Genomic DNA, 25,170 nt, shown 5'->3' on the forward strand with positions numbered 1-25,170 from the left:
GACCAGGGGAGGAGCTGGCTGTCCCCACTTGCCCTTAGCAGTCACTCCCGATAGCCTCAGGGCCCCCCTTTCTCCCCCTCCCCACTGCCCAGTCAGTTCAGTCAGAGCCCCCTCAGGAAGCCATGTGTGCCGGGCCGGACCGACCCCTTTGGAGAGTCACTGGGACTTGTATTAAGAGGCAGACAGCCCTCTGTAGACCCCACTGTCTAAATCCTGAGGCCCTGCAGCTGAAAAACAAACGGCAGGATGGGGGCGGAGCTGCGGTAGTGGGCGGAGAAGGGGGCTGGCTGGCTGGGCAGGGTCTGAACGGGCTGCCCTGGCCCTCGGGCTGCCACCTCTACTGTTCGGCTCGCCGGTCTGTCCACAGCGCTCACGCCGGGTTTTAAGCTATGTCCTCCAAAGCCAACAGCATCACCTGTCAGCACACAGGCTCCCCAGCTTCCCTGATGCTGGTCTGCACGCAGCACCCTTGCAAACAGGAGGAGAAAGGGTCCCTGCTTCTCCCTGCTTTGCGTTGCTGGGATTGGGCTCAGTGCCCACCCTGCGCCAGGCTCATCACTCCTCCGTTAGAGGACGAGACGGAAGGTCAGGGAGGTGCGGGGCTCGCCCGGGACCAGCCTGTCTGTAGCACCTCGTCCTCTCACTCTGACCTGGCACCAGCACCGATGTGGATTAAGGCTCCAGGCGTGACGTGAGGACGGGCCGGAGACGATCTATCTAGAGCTGCCTCTTTCTGGTGGAGACAGAGGAGGCCGAGTTCAGTGAACGGTGGATTCTGCAGACCAGGGAGCCCAGGCCTCAGGGACCCCTCGTGAGGAAATTCACCCTGGAATAAAGTGACTAAACAACAAGCTCTGTGCTGCAGGGCGAGCCTGGGCGCTTCTCCAGAGACCTCACTCGGCGGCCCTGCTGCGCAGAGGTCTCCAAGCCACTCCTCTCCTGGGTCTGCACACCTGCGGGACAGCAGCCAGCACAGGAGCCCCGCCCCCACAGGAGCCCACCCCCACAGGAGCCCCGCCCCACCTGGAGCCCATCCCCCACCAGAGCCCCGCCCCCACAGGAGCCCAGCCCCCACCTGGCGCCCAGCCCCCGTCTGAAGTCCACCGCCCACAGGAGCCCAGCCTAGGTGCTTCCTGGGCTCTCCCACTTCGCATTCCCGTGCTGTATAGGTTATAGCATGAGTCAGTGACAGGGTAGGGTCTCGTTCAAGCCCTGTGCTTCCTGGCGGCCCCACGGGGATGTGTCACTTCGGCAGCCTCTCCGTGCAGTCAGCCCATCACCACCTCAGAGCCCTGCCTTCACCTGCCCCGGGCACCTGTCCCCACCAGTACATGGGACACGGAGGCTGGGATGGGACTGCTGCACAGCAGCTCACCACGTGCCGGGGGCAGGGGCAGCGTCTGGCCAGGTCTCTCCCCTCCTTCTGCACTCTGCTCTGCAGTGCCCGCCCTGCCCCACCTCGTATCCACTCGGCCTCCCTCCCCCGCTGACCGGACAGCAGTGCTGGGAAAGAACCACCTGCTGAAAAGAGGGACCGGTGGGGAGACTGACACGGAGCCCCCAGCTGGGCCATCCACTTGGGACCTTGAAAGCCAGCAGTCAGCTGAATAGCAGCCCCAAGACATCCACGTGCTCATCCCCGTGGATGTGCCACCTCACGTGGCAAAGGGGACTCTGCAGGTGTTATGAAATCAAGGGTCTGGAGATGGTGCGGTTGCCCTGGACACTGGGCGGGCCTGACATGGTCACAGGGTCCTTATGTAGAGGGAGATCTGGCCACAGAAGAGGCGGCGGTCACGAGAACACAGAAGCAGAGGTTGGGGCCATGCAGCCACAAGGCAGGGCACACAGGCGCCTGCAGCAGCTGGAAGAGGCAGGAGCAGATTCTGCCCCGCAGCCTCCAGATGGAATCAGGCCTGCGGCGCCTGGCCCTTAGCCCCGCGAGCCTCATCCTGGACTTGGGCTTCCGGAACTGAGAGTACACACTCATGCTGTGCGAAGCCCCAGCGGGGACCCTCCGCTCCAGCAGTAACAGGAAACTCGCCGCTGGGACTCTGCACCCCAGAGAAGGGACCTAGCCCGGGGAGGCCCAGAGCCCGCGACGCCGAGAGCCCGGCCCCGACTCACCAGCTGAGCGCTGAACTCGGGCAGCATCACGCAGGTGGCGCCCACCCAGAGCGGACACAGCAGCTTGTTGACCACGCCGTGGACGTGGTGCAGCGGGAGGATGTGGAGGATCACGTCGTCCTTCGTCCAGGCCCACTTGCGGACCAGCCCCGTCACCTGTAGGACGGCAGCACAGACTCAGAACAGCAGGGTGCACACAGCCGGGCGCCCCAGCCGAGAAGAGGAGGAGGAGACGGCTGCGGCCCCGCCCTTGATGGCGCGGCGAGGAGATGCTAACAAAATGACCTGGGGTCTGACCGGGGGGCCGTCTGTCCACCACTTACCCTCCTGCTAGAGATCAGGGCCGCATGCAGTCAGGGGCTTCAGCCAGTTTGAAAGGGCCTTTGATTTGGGGTCAAAGGCCTCTGCAGCCTCTGGGCGGCTCTCCCTTCAGGTGGCTCCAACAGGCCCTGGGACTCTGGCCTCACCAGAGTCCAGGCTTGAATCCGGCTGTCTGTCTGAGCCACGCCTATTCTGGCATCACCCTCGCCCCGGCTTAGCCAAAAAATCCCCCATCATGGCCGAGCTTGTCCTGGCGCGTGCCGCAGTGACGGCCATGCGCGAACACAAGTGAGATGCCCACCCCGCAGAGATACTGGTCCAGAGGTGGCCTCTCCAGACAAAAAGCACGTCTCCTCCTCGGAGACAGAGACAACGTATAATCATGCCTTGCCTGCAGCCGGCCCAACTCAGCTCATGCTGATTTATGGACTGAATTAGCCTGAGTCGATGGCGTTGACCTCTGACCTCTCTCTTTGTGGGTTTGAACTTGTCTCTTATTTTCCCACTCCTGCTGCGTAAGAGTCTTCATTGTACGTGCAAATGCTTTTGGGAAGCAAGAAAAGTATCCACTGCAGATAAACACAGCGGCCGGCGAGTTTCACAAAAACGGTAACTGAGGCCACAGAACACAAAGTAACACCTAAGACGTGGCACACGTGAGTTCCTGCTTTCTTGTTTCCAAAATAAGCCGCAATTCTAGCTGCTGAGGGCACATTCTGGATATTCGCTTTGTGGCTGGTTTCTTTTAAAACCTCAGCGTCACATATAGTGGCCCGTTCTATGCTCCACACGCCACGGTTCTGGAGGAGCCCGAGGGGGCCTGTAAACCCCCCGGCACCTGGGCACTGCACCCCCCTACACGGCCAGTGGGGCTGCTGGTCACACGGCCCCGGGGGTGGGATGGTGAGAGCTGTGACTGGCCCTACAGAATGAACAGAAGGCCACCTGGGAAGGCACTTATACCTGCCGTGACTGCTACCGGGACTGGCCTGCTGGGACACAGCATACACCTCCCGACTGTGGCGGCCCCAAGAGCACTCACCACGGCCCTGATGTTGTGATGGGTGCTCAGGACGCCCTTGGGTCTCCCCGTGGTCCCGCTGGTGTAGATGATCATGGCGCCCCGGTCTCTCCAGTTCCACTCTGGCACCTGGTCCTCCCCGGGGTCCTTGGCTGACCCGTGGTAGACTGCGGGCGGGAGAGGCAGGAGCGGGACCCCCAGCTTCTGGACCACCGGGCTCAGGAGCTCCACGTGCTCCGGGCCGGCGAGGACCACGGAGCTGCGCGAGTCCTGGATGAAATACTCCAGCTGGGCCCGGGGGTGCTTCCTGTAGAGGGGGACGGCGATGCCGCCGCTCATCCACGTGGCCCACTGCGCCACCACGAAGGAGACGTCATTGCCGCACAGGAGGGAGACCCTCTCCTCCCGGAGGTCCCCGTCGGCACGCCCACGGAGCCGGCAGATCTCCCGGGACAGGCAGAGGCTGCGGGAGTAGAGTTCCTTGTACGTGTGGCTGCCGTGCTGGTCGATGAGGCCGATCCTGTCCCCGAAGCCCAGGGCGCGGCGGAAGCCCAGCGCGCTGCTGTCGGAGCGCGCGGCCGGGGCCGTGTGCAGGGCGCCGCGTCCTCGGCACCTCCGGGGGGCTGGCCACCAACACGGCCCAGGCCAGGCCCAGGCCAGGCGCCGGAGGGACATCCCCACGCGGGGCAGCGTCGCAGCAGCAGACGCCAGCTGCTGGTACCTGGCAGGAAGAGAGGGCACCACGGTCACTGCCCTGTCCTGCTGGACCCCCACGGCGGCCAGGAGAGGCGGCCTCACTTCCAATCATGGGGGGACATCCCGAGACCGGAAACGCTAACGATCTCACAACACACACCTTTGGAACTTAAATGGCCCAAGTTTCAGCTTTTTATTCAATCTCATTGCTTTAAAGGTTTTAACAACATGCAAGATTCTAAAACAATGAACTAAACTAGGTGAAGCCAAGGAGAAACAAACAGAACTCAATGCATTTCAGGTAAATTCTGAATAACGGTTTTCAAAAACCTGAACCCGGAGAAATACTAGCCGAGAGAAGTAAGTACCGAGGGCCCTTGAACAGCACCGTTTGCACGACGCGGGTCCACTTACGCGTGGGTTGTTTTCACTGATCTGCACTGCGGCACTTACACGAGTGTGAACACGGAGGGCGGGGATGTGCAGGAAGGGCCGGCTGTGAAGTCACTCGGATTTTCAGCTCTGGGGTCGCCCCTAACGCCCACCCGACCCCCGCCTGGTTCAAGGGTCGACTGTGTTCCCTCCCCGCCAGCAGCAGGGCCTGGAGATTCCAGCGAGCAGAGCACAGACACTGGGCTCACTTCTGCTCTGGAACACGTGCCAAGCCACGGACTCTTAGGAACTTGTCTAAAATAGAGCAGACGCTCCAACAGGGCAGGTTCACACGTCTGCAAAGCGTCACTCTGGTTTTTAAGCTAAAACAGAACTCTTCCCTCTCTTCCCCACAGCCTAACTACTAAACAATGACCAAAACAGTCCGCCAGAAGGAGGGCTCCCCAGAAAGGCCGTGACCCACGACACGCACCTGGAATTCTCCAGCGTGCTCAAGAGGAGGCGGCCTGGGAAAGGGTGGCCGGGCGCACCCTCTCCACGCTGCCGCCCCTCCACTCGAGAGGTCAGGAGCCCTCCTGACCCCCAGGACCACGGAAGATGGTTCCTTCCCAGTGCCAGGGCGGCCAGCAAGGTCCACGGACCACCACCTGCCCTGGCTCGGCGTCCCCACTGCCGTGCCCTCCCCACCGCAGCCTCTGCTGCCTCTGCTCCGCCTGGGCGCTCTCAGCCAGAGCAGCGTCCCTGATGGCGAGCTGATGGATGGACCAGCTGTCCCGGTTGTTCCTGAAGGATTTTTAATGCGTATTATTTGATAACACACTTAATATATTACGGTGTGTTCTCACCTTCGACCCCTGTTCAAAAAGCAAGGCAAGCATTGCTAACCCTACCTCACCCAGGAGAAAATTCAAAGTCCCCCCCCCGATCACAGCCAGGAGCCCAGCCGGAGCCTTCCCACCCCCAGCCATTGCTCCCCACGAGTCATCACGCCAGACGCCCACGGCCACCCTGGCCCACGACAGCACAAGGAAATGGCCTGATGCTGGCTATGCCGTGGCGGGGGGGCGTGTCTCTCCCTGTTACTGGGGTGGGGGCCGGGGGCGGTGGGCAGACGTCACAGGGACCCTAGAGGGCACTTCTGAGTGTCAGAGGCTGACGAGGACGCCTCCAAGAGGCTGTCCAACAACATCATAAAATAAACCTTGTAACTCTCGTTCCCGTTCCAACGGGCCCAGCAAAGCAGGGAAGGTGGGGACTGGTGGGCGGGCAGCCCCACACCTGCCGCCAGGAGGCTGCTTCTCCCGGGCTCAGCGCATCCTCTCCCTGACAAGCCTCACTTTTCCGCCTCCTTCATTAACTTGCTACAGGGGAAAACAAATGTGCTGTTTGTTACATGTACCAAACAGTTTTGTTCTCTGTTGTTAATTTAAAAAACAGACTACACACAACACTCTATAATTACCCAACAAAACAAACAGCCCACAGCAGTGACGGTCGGGACCGAGCTCTCCTCTGTCCTGAGATCCTCCACGCGCTAGCTGCCCTGGGTGGCAAGGGCTCTGACACAAGGTCTCCCAGCCTCCCGGCCCAGCAGGCGGAAACCTGGCACCAGGGAGATGCCCGCCTGCCCGACCCTCTTGCCTGCAGGGGCCTCGGCAGCCCCATCTCCTCCCCAGCGGCTGCTCCGAGGTCCTGTGGAAATGCTCCCAAAAGCTCCGGGCCTCCACCACCGGCGGGCTCTCCAGGACACGTGGCCCACACCCCTTCCAGATGAAGGAGGCCGGTGTCTTGTGACGTCCTGGGCTCTGCCCTCTACGCAAGGTTCAGAGGCGGGCTCGCAGTTGGTTGCACACCTCTGGATTTCTCTTACTATAAAGAAACCTGACAAATTGTAAGAAAACAGCTGGGCTTGACCAGAGAAAATAAGAAATGTGATAAACATGTGAGATGCGCCAGTTTCAGAAAGAAAATGAGCTAGTGAAAAGCAAACCAGGGGGCTTTAAGTGCTTCCTCTTCTCACTTCTAGCAAATTTTTCTCTATTTGCTTTACAGGCAGGAGAGACTAAAACAAAGAGAATCTATAAACAGAAAACCTACCGCACAACGTTTCTGGGTTACGGCCCGAGGCCTGACTCTTGTTGGTGACCACGCAAGAGAGCTGTTCGGGGGTGCCCGCTGAAGTGACGGCATTTTCTGGGGTGCTGAGGAGCACAGCACTCAGGCACTGGGTGCCGCAGAGGACAGACGGACAGCCAGGAGTGGCTGCTGCTCCCACCCCTCTGCCTGGCAGGCCTCACAGGGCTTCGCAGGCAATGTCACGGCTGCTGCCAGCGAGACCCACCGGCTCAGCCTTCCTCTGTCCAGACGCCCCATGAGGGGCCTAGGAAGGGCAAGCTTTCTGCCTGCTCCCCCTGGGGCCCCAGGGACTGTACCACACTGAGGGGGGTCAGTCAGCGAGAAGCTGGGGTCTGAGAACTTGAAACGGAAAACTGGAGGACAGGCTGACCCCCACTTTCCCTCCCTTCCTGGCCGGGGGTGGGAGGGCTAGCTGACTTCTGACTCCATAGCAGCAAATCCACAGTGGGCTGGGGACGGATGCCGGGGGCAGGCAGTCAGAGCAGCACCTCCAAGAAAACAGAGAGGTGAAGCCACCTGCCCAAGGCCGCAGAGCAACTGGAGAAACAGCATCCAGACCCAGGCCCGGCTGGCTGCAGCACACCGACCCACTCTGAGACACCACAGGTGGTGAGGCAGGTCCTGGGCAGTGAAGGCCAAGTCCGTGCTGGGAGCTGCCCCAAGAGACACCACACGTTAACTGGGCGGCACCCCCAGCCTAGTGACGGCTCAGCCGTCCAAGAGGACACTCAGCAGTCCCTTCTAGATGCGACATGAAAATAGGAAATGCAAGCCCTCTGTTCCCACGGTTTTGTTTTTTAATTGTATCCTAAGGAAATAATCAGCGATGTACATAAAGCTTCACTGTGGGGTGTTCACTGCAGGGCCATTTCTGATATTGAAAAACCGGGGCTAAGCCAGGTGGTCCGGAAGGTCTGAGGAGGCCAGGGCACACACACGTGTGTGGGGCTGGGCCACGGCCTGACTGCACAAGCCCCTGCAGCGCTGCTCAGGGGAGGGACGTCCCTCCAGAGACAGGAAGGTGAACCTCCAGGTGGACACAAGGCAGCGGGGCCACAGGTGGCTTTTGTTTTCTTCTTAGCGCTTCTCAATTTTCTCCAGATTTTCTGCAATAAGCACGTATGACTTTTGTAATCAGATTTTAAAAGTCTAATAAATGACATTTATATTTACAAATGGAGATATTTCAACCTCAGCATTAACATTTTCTTTGGTACAAAAAAGAAAAAGGAAAAATAATAGAAAAAAAGAGGAAAATATTAAAATTATTTGTTCTGGATGGTGGATCTACAGGGTGTCTGTAATTTTCTATAGCTCTTTAATTTCTCAAAATGACAGAGGCAAATAACAATGAGATCGCCTTCTTCTCTCAGTTAAACCTAGTGGTTCACGGAAGCCTCATGGGGACAATGAAGAAGTTCTCACAGAAGCAGCTGGCACGCCCGCTGCGCTGGCACTCAGAGCACCGCAGGGCTGGCGTCCCGCAGCAGTGACCTGGCCCCAGTGTCCCGGTGCTGGGAGGTGGCAAGACCGCCCGGCTCCGCGTGGGGACGGGGGTCCCGAGGCAGGGTGGGGCAGGTGGCTGGAGCTCGGGGGATGGGGAGCCTGCCAGGTGACCTGCAGGGAAGGAGGCTCAGGGACACGTAGCTGTGCTCACACGGGGGCGTCTGTAGAACAGATGCTGAGAAGGGGCCCTGCCTGCTCACCACGGAGCCTCACCACCCAAATGGCTTTTTATTGGGTAAATACTGCCAGAGTGGCCTCCAGAGAAGCTGCACTCATTTTTTCTCCCACCAAACATGTGGGAACATGGGGCCACCCCTTCAGAACAAGGGGAGCAAGGCCCTGCCGTGAACAAGCAGAAAGAATCAGGTCAGGTCAGATGACTGTTTCCTGAGCAGGTCCAGGTGCAGAAAGACCAACAGCTACCTCAGGAAAAGAGGCCACGCCTTCCAACCACCGGCCCCCTTGGTCACGGGGCCCCCCATCACTGCCGGTGGCACAGCCTGGAGTGATGTTGCCACCCAATAAATGCAATTTGGCCACGGATTTTTCCCTGTCTCGATTAACCAATGTCATGAGGTCAGCATCACCGTGCAGCAAGGTGACAAAATCCCAGCCAAGAGCACGGAAACCTGAATTCCAGTGAACCAGACGCCTTCTCCGGGGAAGGCCACGCCGCGCTCAGCTCCCTCCGAGGCCAGAGCCCAGGCAGAGACCCAGCAGAAGCCACTCAGTGCTCTGACCATCAGGTTCCCAGGTCAGACCACTTAGGTGCACGGCCCTCTCAGGACATACACCCAACACGAGGAAGATGACATCTCTCACGTCCTAACCAGGGTGCTGGTTGAGAGCACAGATTCTAGAGTCAAAACAGACCCAGACTGGAACATTCACTGGTTTTTCCGAGTTTTCCTCAGCCGTCTAAGCCTTCGGTTCCTGTGAGAACCGCCCAGCACACATGGTGGGAAGCAAACGGCCCAGCCATCCTCAGCACCATGCTCACCACGGAGCCATGTGACAAAAATTACTCGATAAGAATGATACTTGCATTCAAATGAAGGCGGCTGGTTTCGAAATGAATAAAATGGCACCTGATGGATCAGCGCCACCTGCCCTCAACCCTGCCCACTGTCTACAGGCTTGGTGAAGGTGCGCAGTGGGCAAGGGGACCACACTCTCCCTCTGTGCTGGACACTTGTTTCAGCATGCTGCCTGCGGTTTGGGGAGCTGTTTTCAAAGTTACATTTTTAAGTAACAGACATTCACACTGCATTCAAATCAAAAAAACCAAAAGGGAAAAACAAACGCTTAAACCCATATCCATATTAGGACGTAAAATACTATTTTAAAGATGCCATCTGGAGAGATGAAGCTTACAATCTCGGGCCGTGGCTTAATCCACAGATGCCGTCTGCCTTGAAGAGTGGTCTGGGACATGGGGTGGGGGCACAGCAGGGACTGAGGAAAGCTCACTAGACTCGCTGGGCTTTCACGTTTCACATCAGAACCTCCGGGGGGCCCCTGAAGCCTGCTGGGGATGTCTGTGCTCCTGGGCCCAGCACCGGTGCCCCCTACCCCCAACTGTCCCTGCCTAGGTCTCCAGACAAACATGCCCCTCCTCGGGATGGAAGCCCACAAACTCCCCAAACACGGGACTCCTGCTCCCACTTCTAATTGTCATCCTTCCCCCTTTTGGCAAACTCCTAATCATCCTTCAAAGCCCGGCTGAGTATCACCTCCTCTTTAGTGCACAAAGCGAACAAAGAAAGTTGGGGGGAGGGGGGTGGTGCTTCAAGGAGGATTCCTGCAGCCCAATGAGGCCGGAAATGGATTTGTTTCCGACAAGACAGATCAAGTTCCCTCCAACGATGGCTGAACGTGGACTTGACTCACTCCCACACCCCGGGGGCCTGGATGTCGCCGCCAGCTCCGCGAAGGGCAGGCAGGGTCCCCACTTGACGCAGCCCCTGCGAGGGAGGGGGCGGGGCGGGACGCGGGGTGGAGGAGCTGGGGTGAGGGGTGAGGGGGCGGGCTCTACCTCCGCAGGCCGGGCTCGCGCTCCTCCTCCTTGCCGGGTCGGAACCGGAACCGGAACCGCGGCTGCGCGCGCACCCCGCGTCCGGCGCCCAAGCGCGTCCCCCGGCGCGACACCGCGCCCTGGGTTCCGGGCGCGAACGTTCCCCACGGCCGGTCGTCGCGGCCCCGGGGCACGGGCGGCTGCGTGTTAACCGCTCCCATCCCGAAGCGGGTTGGGAACCGGGCGCCTCAGGTGTTCTAACTCCCTGTTGGGCGGAGCCGGGCACAAGTCCACTCGGCCGAAACGTGAGATTTCTCTGAAGTAACAAACCAACCACGGACACACGGGTCGGGCCAGCGCGTTTCCCGCCCGCCTCCCGGGGCGCCGCGGGCTGGGCCGAACCCGAGCTGGGCCGCCCCCCCCCCCCGGTGTCGGCCGTGAACCTCCTGGGGGCTGAGGACGCGGCGCCCGAGGGAACAGGGGCCGGGAATATCCGAGGAGCAGCAAAACGACTGAGATGGAAAAAAGATGAGAAGATCCCAGGGCCCTCCGTTCGGTCCAGTAAGAAAAGTGTAATAGTTTCAGGAAGGGACCGCAGACAAGACAGAGGGGGAGAATCATCGAAGAAATTCAAGAAAATCAGCAGAACTTCCCTGTTGGAGTGAGTGGCAGGGGCCCACAGCACCTGGCAAGCAGCGGGGTTGTTCCCGAGCGTGGGTGTGGGGACGATCCTAATCGCCCACCTGACCAGACATCCACCTGAACGTGGGCTCTTCTCTGCTATGGTCTGAGTACCTGTGTCCTCCAAAAATTCCTTGTTGAAGCCCTGACTCCGCCAATATGATGGTGTTAGAAGGTGGGCCTTCGGAGGTGATGAGGTCACGAGGGCAGAGATTCCATGAATGGGATTAGTGTTCTTAGAAAAGAGACCCCACAAGGCTCCCCCCCTCCCCTCCTCCAGGTGAGGACACAGCGAGAAGACGCGGTCCATGAACCAGAACGGGGGCCCTCAGCAGACATCGACTCCGCTGATCTTGGATTTCCAGCCTCCAGAGCTGTGAGAACTCAAGCCCCCCCCCCCCCCCCCCGTCTGTGGCACGTGTCACAGCAGCCCAGCTGGACTCCGTCTCGCCCCTGAGGTCGTCCGTCAGCGCTCCCATCCCATCCCTCATTCCTGGGCTCAGTCGTGCAGACTCCCCTCCTTGCTTCCTGCCTTACCTCACATCCAGTCCTGCTGGTTTCTCCTTCAGCATCTTTCAGAAACCAGCCACTTCCCACCATCACCACTGCAACCAGCGGGCGGTGGGGAGGGTGCTGGGAAACCCTGGTCTCACACCCTGATTACTAAAATAGCCTCCTCCAGGCTTCCCTGCTTGCACCTCCCTGCCCCGTCAGTCTGTCCCCAGCCCAGCAGCTGGGTGTCCCAGTGACCACTCTTGTCACATCCTAGCATCCTGGACTCTGGGGTCCCCCACCTGGCAGACAGGAGCAGTCATCCTGAGGAAGATGAAACGGGGGGAATAACTGGTGTGTTTGCTCTATTGAGAGGAGATTTGAACCACTGAGGGAGAGTTTGGGGCTAGAAGAAGGATAAATACCTAGAAAACTGATCAAGAGGAAAATAGGTGAGGGACTTCCCTCATGGTCCAGTGGGTAAGACTCCACGCTCCCAACGCAGGGGGCCCAGGTTCCATCCTTGGTTGGGGAACTAGATCCCACATGCTGCAACTAAGGGTTTGTATGCTGTGACTAAAGATCCCACGTGCTGCAACTAAGACCCTCCGCAGCCTAAATAAATACGTAAATATTTTTAAAAAGAGAAAAATAGGCGATAGTTAAATACTGGAAGAACAGCAGCAAAGGCAGAGTATCGTGTGGCTCTAGGAGACTTGGCTCAGACAAGCATTTACAGAATTGCAATAATGTAAACACTTATAATGCAGACATTGATGTTGGTCTAACGAATTTAGGCAGTCTCCCTCTCCTTCTCCTCCCTCCCCCTCTACCTCCGTCTCTCTCCCCATCCTTCCCTCTCTCCCACTCCCTCTCCCTCTCCCCCACTCTCCCTCCCCCTCCCTCCCTCTCCCCCCTCCCTCTCTCTCCCTCTCCCCCTCTCTCCTTCTCTCTCCCCCTCCCCACTCCTCCCTCCCTCTCCCTCCCTCTCCCCCTCTCCCCCTCTCTGGGGCAGGGATGGGGGCACAGGAAGGGTGTGGGGTGGAGAGAGACACTGAGGCCGGGTGTCCATCACAGGAGCAAAGAGTGCCAGGGTGGACACGTGGAGGTAAATATCAAAGGAATTGAAAGCCGTGTCTCTGGTGATTGGAAAGGGAAGGGGGGTTCCTTAAACTGTGTGGCTGGATAACTGTGTGTACCTGCGATACAGATAAAAGTTAGACTATAAAGTAAGTTTTAAAGGGGGAGGGGACAGGAAACACCTCGAGGATGTCCACGCGGACGTGGCTCCTCTCCACCTGCAGGAGCCCCTGCCCATCACTGAGTCTCCTTGGCTGCTCTCTCGCCTCTGGCCCCGAACACTCCAAGGGGTTTGCTTTCCACCAGGCACACAATGGGAAAAGGAGCCTGATCAGCAGCCGTGGCAAATCCTTATCATCGCGCCACCACCTCTGCTGAATAACCCAGGACCCCACAGCCTCCTGCAGCTCACGGCAGGCAGCTGGGTGTTTGTGCAGGTGCTGACGTGTCCCCAGGTGTGTTCCAGGCACCGGAGATGTAAACACAGCCCCTGCCCTCTGGTCACTTATGTGCTCGTAGGGGAGAAGGAAAGGGAATAGTTAGACAAGTCATATGCCATCGATGGCATTATAGACTGAAGTTTTTGTCCCGCCCCCCCCCACCACCAAATTCACATGTTGAAACCCTGCCCCTTAATGTGATGGTGTAAAGAAGTGGGGTCTGGTGAGACAATCGGGGTTATATGAGGTGATGAGGGTGGAGTCCCCAGGATGGGGTTAGTGCCCTTACGAGAGTCACGAGAGAGCCTGCTCCCCTCTCTGCTCTCCGGCCGGTGAGGACACAGTGAGAGGACGGCTGTCTACAGGCCAGGCAGTGGGCTCTCATCAGACACATCCAGCCTCCAGGCGTGTGAGAAAGAGCCATGTGTCGTTCAAGCTGTCCAAGCCGAGACAGACAAGTGGTCTGGAGGAAAATCAAGCCAGGCCAGGTGACGGGGGCCCTCAGAGGGGTGCGCAGAGCTGGTGTCCGAGGCTGGCTGGGCAGCGGGCCCACAGGAAATGAGGAGACTGAGGCTCCGAGTGCCTGTCGCTCTGACAAAGTGACGGAGCCACAGGGTGTGAACCCGGAGCTCTGGTCCCTGCTCCCCGCCTCGTGCCCTCGCCTCTTCATGGCTCTGAGATTCTTGAGCGAACAAGCAGACACGTGTGTCCTTGTGCTTAAGGCCAAAACTCCCCCCACACAAAGCCAGACAGCTCCTCCCGACAAGAACGAATGGTCTCCACGGCGACGTCCTCAGAGGCGTCCCCAGCAGTGCTGCGCACTGCTGTAGCCGGGAAGCAACCTGAGCGCTGCTCCGCGGGGGCTGTTAGGACCGAGGAAATAGCGAGACCACAGGGCCCCGCGAGGTACGATAGTGAAGCTGTACAGACACGCTAGAAGTGCTCGCAGCGGTCTGTGCTTGAATAAAAATAGCATAAAATAAGTTCCTAGATCCTACCTTTGAAAAATTGGAACTCAAAACCACGTGCACTAGGATTTCCCGCCGTGTACTCAGACAAGCTCAGAAGGATGCGACAGCTTGAAGGAGGGAGGCAACTGTCTTCTGAAGAGACGGGCTCCTGGGATCACCGCCGCTTTGGTCTCCCACGGCCACGTGTACGGCCAGGAGGGAGCGGCCCTGCATGTAAAGTGCTGGGGCTGCCTGGCACGGCAGGCCCTAGAGCCAGGAGGCCACAGGAGGTGAGTGCCTCCCTGCTCCTGGGGCACCCGGGGGAGCCCTGCCATTCCGGACCTCAGCTGCCCTTGGATCTGACCCTGGGAGGAGAGCCGTCCCCGGGAGGGGGTCTGGGGGGGTGGCCTCGGCAGGGCTGTGGGACGCTGGGGTCCACGTGCTCCTGTCTATGAAATGGGCAGTAGCTCCCACCACGGTTCCCAGCTTAATCCCACTGGGAAGGTCAAAGAGCTGGGACGCTTAAAGCTGTTCATAAATATTAGCTGTGATCACTACCGTCATCATCAGCATCTTTATCGCCCGTCCCTCAACAGAGACCCTGAGCAGGTGCTCGGCCAGTGGAAGTGGAATGAATGGGACGGCTTCTCCAGAAGGCAGATGAGAGCACGGTGGCCTCCCCACCTGACAACGTGCCCCGAGGACCCCTGTCCACTCCCAACCCCCAGCCTTTCCCAGGGGAAACCCTTCCAGCTGGAGCAGCCAGGAGCCGCAGGAGACCAGGTAGGAATCTTTCCCTCCACCGATTCTGTTCACACCTCTGGCTTAATGAGCCCAAAGTGCTGGGGGCGTCTGGGTCACACCCTTTCACTTGATTAAAGCAAAACACAGATGCGCTGGCAGCAGTGTGGTCAGGAGCGGAACTTCTGCAGACTGTGAGCACGGAGCTTCCCGCCTCACAGGGACGGCTGTTACACAAAGAAGGGGCTCGAGGGCACCGAGTCGGCCCCGGATGCACTTATGGAGGATGTGCCGGTCAGAGCTGGGGTTAGGGTCAGGCAGCACTTGGGTTCCGCCCTGCCTTTGGCCACCAGCCTCCACGACGGAGGTCCAGCCCCACTGGGCCCGCCTCCTGGTGTCCGTGCCCACATAGTCCCATCCCAGCCGAAGAGGGCTGACCTGGGCAGGAATGTGAGTGACTCTGGGCAAAGTCGTGACCAGCACTGAGCTTCCTCCTGGCTCTCGGATCGCTCACCCTGGGGGGAGCCCCGGGGAGAGGCCGCACGGGAGGAGCTGAGGCCTCCTGCCCACAGCCGGGGGAGGAGCCTCCTTGGAGGCGGGTGGAGCCTCCAGGTGAAACGGGAGCCCTGCCGACACTCCAGCTGCAGCCTCACTCGAGTCGGAGCCAGGGCCACCGGGCCGAGCCACTTCTGGGTTCGGGACCCACAGAAACTGTGAGATAATAAACGTGTTGTTGTAGCTGCTAAGTTTGGGGTGATTTGAACATAGCAACAGGGAGCCATGACCCCGCTTCTGCTAGCTACAGTTGTGTGACAGCGGGCAAATTAGTATCTCTGAGTCTCAGCTTCTCACCCGAGAATGAGAATGCCTACCTGCAATGGATGTTAGAAAAATTAAATAAGCTCTTGGCATTGGGCCTGGGATACAGCAAATGCTGAAAAACTAGCTGTCATCATTCTTATGAAATATTTACATAAATATGTCACAAGATGCGAAGGGCTCAGGAAGACCTCACTTCAAACAGGTGGGTTCAAGGGAGGCTTCGTGGGAAAGTAATGTCTGACTTGGCCCCCGAAGGAGAAGCAGGATCTGGACCCGGGGAGACGGTGGGAAAGGGAGGAGGGTCCGCCGCGGGCAGTTCACGCTCGGCGTAACCTCGGGCAACAGGCGGTGGGACCGTGAAGGCTGGCTGGGGTCAGACCGGGGTGCTGGCGGGAAGTGAAGCCACTGGTTCTGAGTCAGCCCTGGGAAGGTGGCGAGAACCCCAGGCGTGGCCCCCCCGCACACAGGAGCAAAGCGGGAAGTCCACATAAGCCACTTGTCTTGCTCTGGGGTTTGATTTTGTGTGTCAACGTGACTGGGTTCAGGGAGGCCCAGGTGGCTGGTAGCACATTATTCCTGGGTGTGTCTGTGAAGGTGTTTCTGGAAGAGATCAGCGTTGGAATCGAGTGAAGAAGGTCACCGTCACCAAGGTGGGCGGCCATCATCCAGCATGCTGGGGGCCCAAATGGACAAAAAGGGAGGAAGGTCACATTCTCTCTCTTCTTCAGCTGGATGGACATCCATCTTCTGCTGCCCTTGGACGCTGGGGCTCCTGGTTCTCAGGTGCTGCTTTGGACTGAATCACCCGTGCGGACAGCACATGGTGGGGCCCCTCGGCCTCTGTGACCACGGTGTTACTTCCCATAACAAATCTCTTCTCACGTGTATCTATATGTACCCTACTGGTCTGTCTCTCTGGGGAACCCTGACTGAGCACAGGGTGGTCTCAGGGAAGCTTCTCCCGGGACACCTTTTTAATGGGAAAGAATGACACAGATGGCCCGTCGTCACGCAGACTCAGGCACCTGGCAGACAGTTCCCTGAAAATGAATGAAGTAAACCTGCCAGTTCAAGAAAAACACCTGACAGTATTTGTTTAAATGGTAGCAATTTGTCCTGCAATCCCACTCCTGTGCATATATCTGGAGAAAACCATAAATCAAAAAGATACATGCACCCCAGTGTTCACTGCAGCACTGTTGACAAGACATGGACACAACCTGAGCGTCCATTAACAGAGGAATGGATAAAGAAGGTGTGGTGTATATATATATATATATATATATATATATATATACCGTGGAACACTACTCAGCCATAAAAAAGAATGAAATAATACTATTTGCAGCAACATGGATGGACCTACAGATTATCATACTGAGTGAAGTAAGAAAGAGAAAGACAAATATATGATATCACTTATATGTAGAATATTAAAAAATGATACAAATGAACTTATATACAAAACAGAAATAGACTCATAAACATAGAAAACAAACATGGTTACCAAAGGGAAAAGGTGGGGGAGGGATAAATTAGGAGGTTCGGTTTAACACACACACAACGCGATGTATAAAATAGATAACCAACAAGTACCTACTGTATAGCACAGGGCACTATGTTCATTGTCTTGTAACATAATGGAAAAGAATTTGAAAAAATATCTATACAGAAATAGACAGAGGTATATATATATATATGTATGGAACTGAATCACTTAACTGTACACCTGAGACTAACACAACACTGTAAATCAACTATACTCCAATTTTAAAAAAAAGAATTATTACTGGAAAAAATAAGATATTTACCAGGAAAAAAAATGGTAACATTTGAACTCACAAGAGAAAATTCTAATTTTGGAAAAATTGTGCTGCTTCTTTAATCTTAACAGCTTTCCAACACTTAAGGACATTTCTGAGAGCAGGGATAATATTAATAAATGTGAACTTTTACATTAAAAAGTGTCAGTATTTGGATGCATAACTCAATGAACCAGTATTTTCCAATGACCCATGTGGGATGTTATGAAATCATTCCTCGGGGAGTGATCCACTCAGAGTGCAAAACACACCCGTAGATTTTCATGGAACAGAGTAGAAAAGGGTCACTGATTTGGTGTCAGACTCCACGTTACAGCTAACCTTTAAGAAAATACTACTTGTTGAGTTTGGGTGTAGCATCAAAGAATAAAATATCCAACATTCTCTGTTAATAAAATACTCCACACCTGTGTGAGGCCGAATTTTCTTCACATATTTCAACCAGAACAGTGTATCACAGAGACTGAATGCAGAAGCAGATGTGAGAATCCAGCTGTCTCCTATTAAGCCAGGCATTACAGAAATGTGCAGAAATGTAAAATAATGCCAACAATGTATAATAGTGAAACATACATAATAATAAATAGAAATATAAAAATATATAACAATAATTTAAAATAAATGTAAAAATGTCTAGAATTGTGTTTGAAAATATAGTTATTTTCATTAAAATGTAATTTATATTACATTTATTGATGGTGATTTTTAGTAAATTGGTAAGTAAATATTTAACTTTTTCATTTAAATTTTTAATATGGTATGTATGTATCGATAGCTAATGCTACATAAACTAAAGTTTTTTGGGGTCCCTGATGATTTTTAAGGCTGTCAAGGAGCCCAAGACCCCCCAAGAGCCAGCTAGACTTGAGCAGCTCAGTGCAGGCCCTGATCCCAAGCCCAGGTGCAAGGGGCAGGCTGTGCACAGCCTTGCTGATCCCCTGCCTTCTCTCACCTGTGATCGATCAGACGTCTCCCGAAGGCCTCAGCACAGAAAGGCGTGAGCCAGGAGTCCCGGGAAGCCGAAGGACTCTGCTGGCCGGGACGTGGGTGCGCGGGAGCCTGCGAGGTAGGCTTCCAGCCAGTCAGCTCCATCCTCAGTTGTCCTGTAGCCTTTCCTCCTGCTGCGTTGGGCCCCTGAGGACAGGGCACCAAGGCCACGAGCCAGGCCCACCGGTGGGATCATCCTTAGGTCCCGTCTTTTAACAGGAGATGTCCTATCTCCCCCCATCTTGTAGGAAAAATCACCCTGAGGTCAGATCAGAGAGGGTACGCGAGCCGTCAGGGTGCACAGCGCCCAGCCCTTTCTCCAGCAGGGTGTGGAGGCCGGGAACCTGCAGGGACGGAGGTGGCAGGTGTCAGCAGGGTGAGTGGTGCCGGGCGCCTGTGGAGGACGGAGCGGGGAGGAGGAGCGAGGCAGGTGAGCCAGACAATGCATGTGGACGCCTGCGGGGGCCTTTCTCCGCCATCAAGCGCGAGCTGAGAGCTCGTGCCTGAGGCTGGCAGCCGAGGGATTCGTCCTCGAGGCCACGGTGCCCCCAGGTCCAGCAAGATCTCGGGTTGCCCAGGGCACAGCCATGGGGCTGGGGGGCTGGTGTGTCTCTTGGGCCCCAGGCTCGTCCCAGCTCCTCAGAGCAGCTTACTGTCGGGAAAACCAGAGGCCTGGCAAGGTTCTGGACCTGTCCAGGGCCCAGCTCTGCCATAGTCTGGACCCAGCAGCTGGCCCTGGAGGGGGTCCTGCTTGGCTCACGTCCGCATCGGCCTGGAGCAGGAGGTCCACTGAGCCCAGCCTCAGCCCGGCAGGCCCGTCCCCTCCCACCCAGGCCCTGCCCCGAGGCCTGGCCCCGCCCCACCCCTCAGGGAGCGCAGGCCCTGAGAAAAACAGGTGCGAGCTCTCCCCGTAGTCCATTCGGCCATTCGGCCGCTCCTGCTGGGGCCTAGTCTCCCGTCCCCATCCTGGCGCCTGGACTCGGCCTCCGCTCCTGGTCTCCTCTGCTGTTCTCTGTCGGAATGAAATTCGAATTCAGGTCGCTTTGGGCTCAACGCCCCACTTCCAGACCCAGGGCAGAGTCCTCAGAAGACAGGGGTCGGCCTCCACCCAGGCATCACCCAGGCAGCCTGGGGCAGGGCAAGGTGGGCCCATTCCCAGCAGGCAGAGGCTGGAGGGCCCTCGCTGCACGGGGCCACTGGCCATGGGCGAGCAGCGGGGGACTCCACAGCCCGCTCTCCCCACGAAGCAGGCTTCCGGGAACTCTTCTCCCATCCTTGCGCTTTTCATTTAAATGCTCCCAGGGCACATCTGCCCCGGTAGGAGGGGCGTCGGGGTCTAATCAGAATGACAGCTGAGCGGCCTGGGCCCCCCACTCCGGGCGTTCCTGAGCGGCCTCGGTGCCAGCCAGTCTGCAGCACAGCCGTCCTGTCCTCATGCCCCTTCCCGCCGCCCCACCGGCCCCTCGGTGCCTGTGTCTCCCGGCCTGCAGAGCAGGAGGTGGGCCCAGGTTCCTCTCCAGGACCCTGTCCTGTCCCCTCAGACGGGAGCTGCCCCCCGGGCACCTGCGCTTGGGAGAGGCCACAGGGTCAGGCCGACTCTTGGCCCAGGAGGCCGTCATATGACGGTCCAGGGCACTATGGACTGGGCCCTCGGGGGCCTGCAGAAGCAAGGCAAGGCAAGGTGACAACGATGTGGGAGTAACAGTGGTGACAACAGTAAGTCACTGAGCTCTGTCTCGGGGTCAGCAGGGCCAAGCAATGCCACAAAACTGCCCAGGGCAGACCTCTCAAGCCCATGGAAGGAGCTTTTACAGTGGAGGAAGTGGAGCGGGGGTGGGGGCCACACGTGGTGAGTGATGGGCAGTGGACGCTCTTTGTAAGGGAAGCATGGGGAGACACGTGGGTACCAATGTACTCAAGCACAGACAGGCCCTGTGGGTGGGGGAAGGGAGGGAGGGAGCCCTGCTGGACAGGAGTAGCCGCAGCCGTGGCCCCAGACTCCCTTGGGGTCCAGAGAAGGGAAAGCAGCCCCAGGAACTGGGAGGGGCAGCAGCGGAGAAACACAAGTGCTGGGGTCCCGGCTCCATCACTCACCGCTGATGCCTTACCGAGCCTCAGTCTGCTCAACTGTGAAATGGGTCCGGTGATGGCACCAGCCTCACGGGGGTGGGAGGATCGAATGAGAACATCTGAAGAGGCAGGCTTGGCCGACAAACGTCATCTCTGTCTTTCCTTCTGTCTCTCAAGCAGAGACACACTGGAAAAGAGGAGCTCCGGGAAGAAGCCAGCAGGGCCCAGCCTCCCAGAGCAGATGACATAGGTGTCCCACTCCTGTCTCAGCTGGTCCTCAGGACAAGAAAGTGATGGCGTGAGTGACCATGGGTGCAAGTAGCTGAACGCCTGACTCACTGGTCTAAGAGCCAAGGGCCGGGAGACTGTTCCCCCCTCCACCCGGGGCAGCTGGTCTCCCCGGACTGTTCCCTGCAGAAGCAGAGAGACAGAAGCCCCCGGTGGACACCCCTAGGCCTTGCCGCCCCCCAGTCCTAACAGCAGCCAGGTGGGCCGGCGGCCACACTGCCATCTGAACCAGGGCAGGTCACTCCAGGGGGGCAGGTCTGGGTCCCGTTGGTGAGGGACAAAGGGACAGCCAGTGGTGTCTGCCGCATGCAGGGGTATATCCAGGAAAGGAACCACGGCGGGGTTGGTGTGCAGCTTGCTTGAGTCTGGGCGTTCCCAAGTCTGGACTTTCCTGGCCACATCCTGCAGCGCGGCCGGGGGAGCAGTGGGGATGCGGGGCGGAGGCGGCAAGCGAGGGCTCTGGCGAGGCAGGGGCTCCAGGCCCCGCCCCTGCTGCCGACCCAGGGCCCCTCTCCCACCAGCCGGCCGTGTCCCCTCAGGAGGCCTAGCTTTCCGCCCCGAGTCCTATAGCATCTGGTGCATCTGGCACCAGGTGTAGCCCTGCTCAGTCCTGAAGACGAGACTCTTGGTAGATAGGAGGGTTGAAGCAGAGAGGCCCTAAGGCCCAAGCCCAGGAGGGAACCTCGTGGGTCAGCAGGACAAGTCGCGGAGGGGGCGCTGAAGCTCCCTGGAGCAGGACTCCCTCCATGACAGTCAGTCAGAGATCCCGTCCCGTACCAGTCAGACCCTCCCACCTGGCCCCTATACGCGTCCTTCAAGACACAGCTCAAACCTCACCTCCTGCGCCACCGCAGGCCCTCCACGGGGGTCTCACTGTCTCCTCCGGGCTCAGCCCTGTGCCCATCTCACCAGGTACCCTTGTGGGAGGCAGGATGGCTTCATGGGGCAGCTAGGGGCACAGACTCCAACCAACTCTGTCACTCTGAATCCCTGCTCCGCCACTGCCTGGCTGCGTAGCTTTAAGGAAGTTACTCTCTCTCTTTATGCCTCCCTGTCCTCATCTGTAAACTGGAAATGATCATTGGCCGATTGTGAGAATTAAAAGAGTTAGTATGTATAAACTGATAGAACAGTGCCTGGCACGCAGTACGTGCTATCTCAGTGTCAGATATCGTCACCACCACCGTCACCACCCCCACCCCCACCCCCACCATGACCATCACTATCACCGTCATCACCACCACCGTCACCACTACCGTCACCATCCTAGTCGAATCTCCAGCTCCCTTTTCTGCTGGCTGCATGGCCTCAGGTGAACTGCTGAACCTCTGTGCTGTCCCCTCTCCCGTAAGTGGCAGTAACAACACCCATTCCCAGGTGCCTCTGAGGATCAAAGCTCCTGACCTCTGCCGATGACACCATACACATATTGGGTGGCCGTCTTCTCATCTGATCTTCTCAAGGACCGAGGAGGGTGGAAGTACTCCTATCCCTATTTTACAGATGGGGAAACTGAGGATGGGGGAAGGCAGAGATCTGCCAAAGCCCTGGAGCTAGTGGGTGGTGGAGCCGGGAGACCACCCTGGGACTGGCCAGAGCTGGACTTGCTTGTGCCCCTTCCTGACTCTTCTTGTTGGTGATTCTCAGCTCTGAGTGCATGTCCCTGGGCCTGGGTGCTCGGTGACAAGGGTTCTGATGGGGCTGCTCTGGCTGGGCCTGGGCATCGGTGCTTCTCAAGTGCACCGGCTGTGCTGAGAGCCCCGCACGAGCTCAGGTTTGGAACTGGGCCACCCGGACCCCTCCCTGGGTCGCCCACGTACCTGGAACTCGGTGACCGCCCCTCACTGGCCAGCACGTTGGGCTGTGTAAGCAGCTGGCAATTCCTGTGTGGGAGGTGGCCTGGCAGCCCCAGTAGAGAACACAGTGGGTAAGGGCTGAGCTGCCCACTAAAGCTCAGCCTCCAGCCCAGGGCCATCGGGAGCAGGGCTGCCACACTGAGGCCCAACTGCTCTGGGCAACACGCTCTGCAAACAAGAGCCACAGCCGTGGGTCAGTGCTGGGCGGCTGCCTTCCACGTCTGCCTGGATGGCGCCGCAGCAGCATGGCCAGGCCCCCTGGCACTGGGGATGCACACCAGGTGACAGCCTCCACGGCAGCTGCAGTTCCAGGGCCTGGGCACTGCTTTCGCATCGTTAGCATGGCCTGTCAGCCCCCAGGGCTCCCCCAGAGGCTGTCCCCTAACCACCTCCTCACCTTGCTTTAGCCACAAGGCTCATGGAGAGACACTTCCTCCCAAAAAACAAAACAAAATGCCCCTTGAATGAGCCTCCCCTGGGCCAGCCTTTCACACGTGTGATCCACTTACTTTCACTGAGCATGCTGCCCCCATTTTACAGGTGGGGACACAGAGGCTCAGAGGGGTCCAGCAGCTTGCCCAGGGGCACACAGCAAGCCCATGGCAGAGCGGGATCCAAGCTTAGACCCTCAAGGCAGCTGCCCACAGCTGCCCAGCAGATATTTGCTGACGGCAGCGAAGAGGTGGGTGGGGTATGCCCATGTCCCCGTGCAGTGGAAGGAGGGCCTCCAAGGCAGGAGCAGGCCTGAGCTGCAGATCGGGCCACACCCGCTACTTGGCCAGCACACAATGACATCTGTAAAGTTTGATCTCTTTGGTAGGGTGTGCCCTCCTGTTGCCCCCACCTCCACTTACCTCCTGGTCTGCACCTGGCCATGCCCCCTCCACGCTCACTGCTCCTGGTCCTTGGCTGGCAGGTACGGAGACAGCGGCCAGGTGTGAGGGACGGGCTGGACTCCTGTCACCTGCCCCTCCCCGACCTGGGCAATTCCACACACGGGTCCTGCTCCCCTAAATGTGACCAGCACCTCGAGACACAGTGACAGTCCCCTCCCACTGGAGGGGACCTTCGTCAGCAGTCACATGTGCAGATGTAGAAGTGCCACAAAGGCCGACCGGTGTCGGGCTACAGCTGTGAGCTGGAGGGTGAGTCCTGAAGAGCCTCCGGCCTGCAGGGAGCCCCCTAAACCCAGCTCCGGGACCAGCTCCAAACCTGTCCAGCCAGGCTCTGAGTGACAGGCGGGGGACTTGGACTCCCGGTCGGCCCTGCAGGAGCTCCCACTTGCTCTTGGGGCCTGTTTCCCTTATGTTGAAATATGGGGTTGGATGAAACCCATGGTTTGCATTTTCAACACATATAACTCTTTGAACCATCTTTACTCCAAAAAACATTTTTTTAAGCATGGAACCTCAATATTCACTTTTTCAAACGATATTGACCACGAGTATGTAAACTAGAATTGCAGTTCCTGGGGGTCGGGTGGGGAAGCCTGGGGGTTTTGCTTGGCCACCCCCCAGGGCAGCCTCTGCGAGGCCCATGGAACCTGCTTCTCTAGGGAACCCAGTCTGAGAATGTCTGGACTGGGCCACTTCAGACCCTTCCAGTTTGGCCTGGGAGTCCCTGGCAGTGGGTCTCGCCCCTGGGCACTGAGGGCTCCGCAAGGCTCAGTGGCGCCCGCCCTTGGTTAATGCTCGGCTGTCAACGTCCTGAAATGCTTCATACTTTTTAAATAAGTGCCCGAATGCTCATTTTCTGTGGGCCGCACAGCGAGGTAGCTGGCCCCGGCTCTGAGCCTCTGTTTCCTCATCTGCAGAAGAGGTGGGGGAATGATGCCGCTGCGGGGCTGTGATGAGTGTCACGTGCTGGGCGCTGCGTACCGAGGTAGGCTCTGGCCAGGTGGACCCTCTCCCTTAGACCCACCACGCAAGAGGCCCGACCGGTAGGGGACGCTCGTGCACGGGCGCCACTGATCCGGCTGCAGAGTCACCTCTTCCTCCTGGCCGGCGAGCAGGCGGTCAGTGGCATGGGGGTCTCTTGGCAGGTCCGAGCCTCCAGATCCCGTGACGAGGACACCAGCGTCCACCCCGGTGCCTGGGCAGAAGACCAGCCCCCACGGTGCCCTCGACAGCCCCGCCCGTGGACCCTCCCGCCCCTCGCCCATCCGCCCAGCAATTTCACTTCCCAGTCCCGGTGGGCGGGGCGCGGCGGGCGGAACATCGCTGCGCCCACGCAGAGTCCGCATCCGCTCAGGTGCAGCTGGGCCGCAGGCCTCGGAGCCCACCGCGCCTGATGGAGCGGCTGCCAGCACGTGGGCCGGGGCGCCGCTCTCCGCTCTTACAGGCCTGGGCTGCGGCCGCACAGGTGGTCACTCCCCAGGGCCCGGACGAGCTGCAGAACGGCCGTACTGGGGGAGGGGCGGCCCTGGGCCTGGGACACCCTCCTCGGACCACTGGGCAGGCTCAGTGTGTGATCAGAAAGGCAAATGGCTCATCTGAACAGGCCGTCAAGTTCATGGAAATTTCCAGAAGCAGTGGCCGAGCAACGTGGCCTGAAGTGAGCCCTCTCACCGGTCTCTGCCTTGGCCACCTCCGGGCTGTTCAGGGTAACTCCTGCAAACTCCTGCATCCTCTAGGCCCTCCTGGCCACTGGAAGGAGGGCCTCACCAGCCAGAGGGAAACCGTTGTGTGAGAGGGAAGCTGGGTCCTAGCCAGGTGTGGCCAGAGATC

General features: G+C 58.2%; 2 protein-coding genes across 4 annotated transcripts in view; one reads left to right on the forward strand and one right to left on the reverse strand.

Annotated features, from left to right (window-relative positions):
* Positions 1–10,435, reverse strand: part of ACSF3 (acyl-CoA synthetase family member 3) — a gene marked incomplete at its 5' end in the record, with an annotated part of 59,800 nt that extends 49,365 nt beyond the window's left edge. The window contains 3 exon segments of the mRNA XM_082607658.1: positions 2,128–2,283; positions 3,491–4,190; positions 10,236–10,435. Of these exon segments, the coding sequence (XP_082463784.1) occupies positions 2,128–2,283; positions 3,491–4,190; positions 10,236–10,435 (1,056 nt within the window).
* Positions 10,436–10,780: 345 nt separating this feature from the next.
* LOC309795378 (uncharacterized protein) lies at positions 10,781–17,838 on the forward strand. 3 transcript variants are annotated; one of them, XM_082607659.1, is made up of 7 exons: positions 10,781–10,875; positions 11,176–11,271; positions 11,665–11,741; positions 12,774–12,922; positions 13,942–14,147; positions 14,454–14,640; positions 16,149–17,838. In XM_082607659.1, exons 2-7 carry the CDS (start codon positions 11,204–11,206, stop codon positions 16,218–16,220), a joined length of 759 nt encoding a protein of 252 aa, XP_082463785.1. In that variant the 5' UTR covers positions 10,781–10,875; positions 11,176–11,203; the 3' UTR covers positions 16,221–17,838. The 3 variants fall into 3 exon arrangements, 1 of the variants encoding a protein (XP_082463785.1); XR_014292244.1 differs by having other exon boundaries at positions 11,176–11,741; positions 13,899–14,147; positions 14,454–17,838; XR_014292245.1 differs by lacking the exons at positions 12,774–12,922; positions 13,942–14,147; positions 14,454–14,640; positions 16,149–17,838 and adding an exon at positions 12,692–12,766 and having other exon boundaries at positions 11,176–11,741.
* Positions 17,839–25,170: the final 7,332 nt, after the last annotated feature.

Source organism: Mesoplodon mirus (genome assembly GCF_964341445.2).
Source record: "Mesoplodon mirus genome assembly, chromosome: 19".
NCBI lineage: Eukaryota > Metazoa > Chordata > Mammalia > Artiodactyla > Ziphiidae > Mesoplodon > Mesoplodon mirus.